Raw genomic sequence first — 7,287 nt, forward strand, 5'->3', positions numbered from 1 at the left:
AACTTTATATGTAGTTTACCTAACAAATTTTATTGATATTTGTCGAACGATGAATCAGGGCTGGCAATAGCCCTTAAGATAGCCAAAGCTGCGTGGTTACACCGTCTGCATCAGTTGATGGTGCAACGTATTTCTGATTAGAGAGGAGAAAATGGTTTCCGGTTGAGCCCAGCCTGTGGTGTAAGAGGTGTAGGTAATGATGCGTCATTAACAAATCCAATTTCGACTAAGATGCATTTTATCGGCTTAAACTATACCTAGGTATCGTTTTGTACCTCAGATGTAACTGTATAAAATTGCTCCCTCATCAAATAACTCTTAAATGGTTTGGTTGCAAATAGTTATTATTTTGACCGAATTCACAAATGCCGGGCACAATATTAATTGACTAATGCTGATTTCTTGGACCAAATATAGAAGCATGGGGAAAAATAATTTATTCCTTCTCCATTGGCTTCGATACATTAGCAACGTCAGAATCTATCTGTATAGAGTTCAGAGTTGAAGGAAGAAGATGTATTGCTTTCTGCATAAAATGTCATGGTAGCCACTTAGGCCTCTCCTTATTGTTTAGGGATTTCCACAACTTCAAACATTTTCAACCAAGCTGGTGATTGAAGTTCTGTTTACCATTTGAATTAGTTGTGGATACAGGATCTTCAGTAATCGTGTTAAGATGATCTTGAGCAGGCACTTGATGCTGAGTCACTTCAGATGGCATGTCTAGCTCTTCTGCCAGCAGACTTGATAAACTTTTGCAGAACTGGTAAAGCATGATTAGATTACTAGAATAAGTAATCTATCTGGATATCAAATGGTTTTAAGTTTAGGTCTCAACATACACAGGAGCGTAATACTACTACCTCTTTGTACAATCCCAGCTCCCCTGTTGATTTTGATACTTGTACAACACAATGTTGAGGGGCCACCTCGATAACCTAACATTTGAAATAACACAATTTATGAAATCCTCAACATGATCCCTGTACACGAAGCATAGCATGAGAATTTACCTGGGCTGATAGGTCAAGACAGGATCTTGAACATCTAGTCATCTTCCGCGGGTGCATTTTCATCTGAAATTATTTATAAAGGACTCGTGTTCACTTGAAATGCATGAAACATTCTCTTGAAAGGTCTAGATTTTACCTTCGAGTGGTTCATCATTTCAACTGCCAGATGCACATCCTTTGCAGCAGCCTCAATTTTCTCTATGGTTGCATTGACTGTGTGTCTAGATCCTATTGTTTTTTTCTCCTTTTCATTTCCCTATTATGCAACAGAAACGTCTGTGACTTTTTCAATGGAGGGGGAAGCATTCATAGGATGAGCCAGCTTGAGTTTTGACGTGTACTTGCCTTTTCTTCGAAGAGTCTTGACAAATCTAGGTCATTTGACATTGCTATAAGCTGGAAAGCATTTATGAAACTCGAGGCACGGGGGACACTCACTTCTGTCTCAGTTTCCTATACCAAAATCAATTGATTTAGCAATGGCTCATCACTTTCTTGTTCTCAGTGTTGCTATATTTGTTTAGCCATTACCTTGAGTGAAGTGAATGCATCATGAACATCATCCACATTGAAATCCTCTTCCTGCCCTATTTCCTCAGCTGGCTCATAGTCCATCTGAAACCAGTGATGGTCAATGATTTCTGCTATAGTTATTCGCTGCAAATCAAGAAAAGAATTACCTTTGTTCCTCATATTCTTGGCCTAAATTTTTATCCTGCTATTTTGAAACTTACAGTTTTTGGGTTTGGATCGAGCAATCTAGAAATGAGCTGTTTTTCACCTTCTGTGAACCGCTCTGGAAATGCAAATTCTGCTTTATATATCTGCACTGCCAGCCAAAGGTAGTTACTCTGTGAAGTTCTACTTGGCCTGTGGTTTCTGTTGCAAAATTTGGAAGTCATCATACCTTTCTGTACAAGTTTGTCAGGTTAGAGTCGTCAAAGGGTAAATATCCAGCCCGCAGTTCAAAAAGTATTACTCCACAGGACCAAACGTCTGCAGCTGCTCCATCATAGCCGTTATCAGTTAAAAGCTGTTCATCAAAGACAAAGTGTTTGTCACAGGTGAAGGGAACTTTACCTCCACCCCATCAGGAAAATATTCCCGGCTTTTTCACACAAATTTTTGACGTCCGTTTTAGGTACACCTTTTAGTTTCAGATTTTCACCCTTGGAAAGAACAGAAAATGTCATAGCAAATTCTTCAACCGGAAAGAAAAAAGTAACACTTGCCTCTGGTGCTACATAGCTTGGAGATCCGCATGCAGTAGAGAGTAGGCTTCCTGGTTTCTGAAGTAGAGGATCAGCTAACCGTCAGTTAAATCTTAAAAAAGGCTAGGGCAAAGGATAATATGGAGAGGTCACTTTAGACAAAAGGCTCCTACCTGTTTTAGTGCACTAAGGCCAAAATCAGACACTTTCACATTTCCTTTGTTGTCCAGAAGCAAGTTTTCTGGCTGCAAGTAAAGAATATGCAAGATTACATGTATCTGCATTTTAGTATCTTGACTAGAAATCAGAAAAGGATGTGAGAAGTAATCCATGCTAACCTTTAGATCTCTGTGATACACCCCTCTACAGTGGCAATGATCTACAGCATCAATTAGCTGCTGGAAGTATTTTCTTGCTTCTCTTTCACTTAACTTCTTCAAATAAGACTGAGATAAGAAATGGCATGGACTTTAGTCTTGAATGACTCGTTTCCATGGATAGTAATTACTGCCACTAGGTAAAATGTGGTCTTTTTGAAGCTTACCAGCTTATCAGAAAGCTGTCCCCCTGACACATACTCCATAACAATGTAAATTTTGGTTTTTGTGCCTAGTACCTGAAATTAGAGGTCAACCACTGGTAATGAATGGATAATTGATTAGCATCCCATGATTGATTCAAAAGAACAAACCTCGTAAATTCTAACTATATTGGGGTGATGTAGAAGTTTCATCGTCCTGATTTCTCTTGACACCTAAATGAAAATTTTAGACTTAGAGATAAAACAAAATTGCAAAATAGAGAAAGCTCAAAAACAGTAAACTAAAGATAGACAAACATAGTTGATGTGCTGGTAAAATTACCTGTTGCATCAAGTTATTTTTCAAGACCATTTGCTTGTCAATGATTTTGATTGCTACATATTGTCCAGTGGTTGTGTTTATGGCCAATTTCACCTTGGCAAAGGAGCCTTCTCCAATTGTTCTGCTAAGCTGATACTTGCCAATCTTGTCGGAGAATCCCATTCTTCATAAGGAGAAAAACCAATGCCTATCCCTCAAGATATTTATTTCCAAAAAAAGGCTGCAGCTTCTTTTCCCTGAACTCCCTGGAAATGTTTGATTGTCCCCGTGTGAAGCACCTGCACTTCTAGTCTTTCCATGTATTCTGAGATTGATTGATTAAAGCCCCGTTCTTGTGGCTCTGGCAGTTTTAAAGAAGAGGGCCACAATTTTTTATGTTGAATATTTGTTCTTAAAAAAATTTAATCAAATTTGAACTCTGTCTCCTTTGTGCATGACGCAAAGAAGGGAGGATTGACCTGTATGCTGGCTGGCTAGTTGTTGAATGAGAGAGATGGGAGTTTGAATGGAAGGTGAAATGAGTTTGTGATTCCAAATTTGTACTTTTCCGTCAAACTAACCCTCTGGTTGCCGGTGGGAGTAACTTTGTGGGAAACAAGCCTGGTAAACCAATAAACCAGAAGCAACATCTGACAAACTTCCAAGCCTAATGGATCAGAGACCACCTGCACCATGTCAACGCATGATTGGTTTCTCGTCTGTTTTTTTTTTTCTTTTAAACTTTCAACAGTCAAATTGAAAGCCCAGAAATTTCAACCTAACTCTGTATACTTGTTTTAATTCTGCCAGTCCTTCAGAGATTAGAGAAGGTTAGGTGAAAGTACTAATTTCCTCCTACTCCAATAGCACGTTATTGGCACCGACAGTGCTTTGGGCTGATGATCAACATCAACGACAACTTAAGTCTCGATGGAGCGGGAGGGCAAGAGTTTAACTCTTGCCTCCTATCAATTTGTCATTATATAATCTATATGTAACTGTTACGGATTAATGACTTTTTCCGATGGTGATTTAACTCGCGCTAATCCGAAGCAGGGGTCCTTACTGAGTTGAGCATCTCTCTGGGGCTAGGCCTCTCTACTTCGTTTTCCACATTATCCTGCTTTTCGGCTGGGGCAACATTGAAAAACGTTCCACTTAAAATCATCTAGTCATTCTTGAAATCCAAGAGCCCAGGACAAAGTTTCTTTGGATTTGAGGCTTTTACAATTGTCGTCCCAGTTATATGAAACAATACGTAAACACCAATATGGCAAATATAATAATATGAAAAACTCTACAAGTTTTGACATCCCTTGAAATGTGTGTCACAAATTCACAATCTATCTTATTTACTCAATTAAAATCAGTCACTGCTATTTATTAGCTGTAGGATCCAATAAGAAAAATATGACTGCAGAAAATCCACATCCATTTCCTTCTTGATGTTGCCATTCTATCGAGTCCCGAGCCCCCACACAGCAAACAAGCTGCTGCGTTTGAAATTTTTTTTCCCCTTCTTCTCTTGGGGTGGTGGTAGATTGATGCTGGACGCAGACTCTGCGAATTAGTATGCCATAAATCCAACTTATCTTTGCTTCTGGGGACCCCCAAAAAATAAGAAAAAAAAAAAAAAAGATTGTATGGATGCTCATGATCAGCAAAATTGGAAATAGCAACTATTCAACAACAACAACAACAACATATACAATAGCCATCAATTAATTGCTTCCAGTCCTAGTCTTGAATGTTTGTTGAGTGTCAAATTCTTAAATCACTGGATAAACATGTAATAAAGGGCCTTTTTGTTTTTGATTACCAACTCTTAGTTTGAGAAGTAGTCAATATGACCAGAGAACGCTGGTCCTTTTTTGATACTCTCTAGTAGAGTAGAGAAATGGGTAGGTCAATTTTTCACATATTTCATCTTTTTTTTTTTTTTTTTTTTTTTTTGATAAAATGAAGTTGGTCTTTCCTAAAGAACCTAAAGTAAAAGATGTTAAAAAGAGATAAGAACATATAAAACATTTGACTTGGATAAACGCATACGTTTTTTACTAGAACACTTTCAAGTAATAATAACTCTAAACACGTATGTGTTTAGGTAGTGAGTTTGAATATCCAGAACTTAAGAAACTATTACTGATTTGAAGAGTTGAATTTATAATCGTCCACATTATCAAAGCGTCATGTGGTTTGATTTTTCTTACCATTTCCTCGGTTTTGCTTGTTGAAATTTTCTTTATAGCCATCATATGTACATGTGTCATTGGTATTTATCAAAGAATTAAATCAATAAATAAATAAACAAGAGGTACATGAATGATCAAACATTTCTAACATGATTACTAGAATTTTACCGGTGCCTTAACATGGTCTCTTTTTTTTATTTATTTATTGTGCATTTATAGGAATATGAATAATTTAAATATAAAAATTAACACAGTTCTACATGTTCATTCATATTAATTTTAAAAAAATTAATGTATTTTAAATGTTCAATTATTTACTAATTTTTAAAAATTTGTTTACATACTTTCACTATAATACGATAGTATACATCAAATAATGTAGCCCATATCCAAACTTGGTAGATATTATTTTCTATAAATACTCTTTTAGATAATTTAAATTTTTATAATGACCATAAATCTAAAATTATATATTTATACTTAATTAAGTAGAAAAAGATCCATTAATCCATTTTTATTCATCAATAAATATTTGATTTTCAATAATATTAGTAAATCTATCAGTGTAACAGTTAATTCTCTTTTTTACACTAAGTTAACTCAAAATTAAGAAGAGATAATGAACAATTTGAATACTAATCAATGATATGGTGGTGAAAGGAAGTAAGTCATGGGATATGTAAGATTTCAATAATTGTGATTTAAAAAGTTTTTACTATACTTTTATGTAATAATTTGATAGAAAGCAGATACCATTAAGACAAGATTAGTTATTTTTTAAAGTTATTTTAAAATTAAAAATAATTTTTAAACATATAATATAATCGTTGTAATAATTTGATAGAAAGCAGATATCGTTAAGATAAGATTAGTTATTTTTTAAAATTATTTTAAAATTAAAGATAATTTTTAAACACATAATATAATTCAAATAATATTTAATATAGGTAAAATTGAAATGATCTATAACTCATTAATTCTCAGAATTAGACATTGCTAGGCCTAGGAGTGAGAAACTACAGATTCCATCTGAACTTCCAAAGACTTGCATAAAACTCAGAGATGGGCTTCTTCCAAATTGACCACAAGCAGCCATCATCACAACGTGGGACTTGATAGGTCCACATCTTGGGCTTCTCAAACTGGAAACAGACTTTCACACACAGTTTTTGTAGGGTGTACAATTAAATTAATGCACAGACGTCATATTGAACACGATCGAAAAATTAAATGGGTCAACTTTTTTTTACCCAAACACGATTTGCTAATTTCAGAAATTATCTGAATACGATTTGAATAACTTGTTTGCTTAATTTTCTTTTTTTTTTTCTTCTCACATTGGTAGTATGATGGATTTTTCTATAATGATGTTTCCATAAGAATATAGAAAGTTGCAGTCCAATCCTACATCTCGTGTATGGTGCTGGTAATAATTTTTTGGTTTTCCTTTTTATACAGAAAAGGTTATGAACAAAAACAAAACTATGACACTTCATAAATAAAATATCTTATGTTTGCATAATATTCATGATTCCATTTTCATAATATTAATTTATAGGCTTGGTTAGTTTTCTTTTTTATTTACTTTATACCTCCAAATTTTATTTATTAAATTATAAACTTACACATTAAATGGGTTAGATGGGTCAAACAAGTTAACCCTAATTTGATCTGATTTGGACCTATTTGTTTGGTAGGTTATTGAGGTCTGACATGATTTTGACTCGAAATCTTGAAGAGTAAATCTAAACTCTCTAATTTCATATTAGATTTGAATCGTGTTTTTTTGGGTCGTGTTAAGAATTGTCATCCTTACTCTTATCTTTGAGTCTCACCTGAATAACTTGAGTCGTAAAATGATTTAAACAGGCTTGTATCACTCACTAATTAATCACAGCTAAACATAGATTGTAGTTTTCTATAAAAAAAAATTCACATTTTTTGCAAACATATTTACTTCACATGCATGGAATTGTTATAGTATATATTTTTTAATAAAACTTCGAAAAATAAAAGCTTTGTTTGGATT

At 34.5% G+C, this 7,287-nt stretch overlaps 1 protein-coding gene across 3 annotated transcripts; it reads right to left on the minus strand.

Annotated features, from left to right (window-relative positions):
- Positions 1 to 414: 414 nt before the first annotated feature.
- On the minus strand, positions 415 to 3,699 carry LOC113692575 (CBL-interacting serine/threonine-protein kinase 21-like). Of its 3 annotated transcripts, none has more exons than XM_027210994.2 (14): positions 3,088 to 3,699; positions 2,916 to 2,978; positions 2,769 to 2,840; positions 2,563 to 2,670; positions 2,398 to 2,469; positions 2,246 to 2,302; positions 1,921 to 2,046; positions 1,748 to 1,837; positions 1,545 to 1,628; positions 1,359 to 1,466; positions 1,150 to 1,269; positions 1,014 to 1,076; positions 861 to 938; positions 415 to 763 (listed from the first exon to the last, which is right to left on the minus strand). In XM_027210994.2, the coding sequence occupies exons 1-14, from the start codon at positions 3,247 to 3,249 to the stop codon at positions 599 to 601; spliced, it is 1,368 nt and encodes a 455-aa protein (XP_027066795.1). In that variant the 5' UTR covers positions 3,250 to 3,699; the 3' UTR covers positions 415 to 598. The 3 variants fall into 3 exon arrangements, with proteins under 3 accessions (XP_027066795.1, XP_027066793.1, XP_027066794.1); XM_027210992.2 differs by having other exon boundaries at positions 1,545 to 1,670; positions 3,088 to 3,690; XM_027210993.2 differs by having other exon boundaries at positions 864 to 938; positions 1,545 to 1,670; positions 3,088 to 3,675.
- Between the last annotated feature and the right edge of the window lie 3,588 nt (positions 3,700 to 7,287).

The sequence above is a fragment of the Coffea arabica genome, chromosome 6c, assembly GCF_036785885.1.
Source record: "Coffea arabica cultivar ET-39 chromosome 6c, Coffea Arabica ET-39 HiFi, whole genome shotgun sequence".
NCBI classification, from domain to species: Eukaryota; Viridiplantae; Streptophyta; class Magnoliopsida; order Gentianales; family Rubiaceae; genus Coffea; species Coffea arabica.

Bases quoted from the DNA above. Each gene is read 5' to 3' on its own strand.
- LOC113692575 (XM_027210992.2), bottom strand. From the start codon at position 3,249: ATGGGATTCTCCGACAAGATTGGCAAGTATCAGCTTAGCAGAACAATT. The intron at 2,841-2,915 runs GTTTGTTCTTTT...CTCTAATTTCAG, and splicing joins ATATAGTTAGAATTTACGAG to GTACTAGGCACAAAAACCAA. The intron at 1,077-1,149 runs GTAAAATCTAGA...AAATAATTTCAG, and splicing joins AAATGATGAACCACTCGAAG to ATGAAAATGCACCCGCGGAA.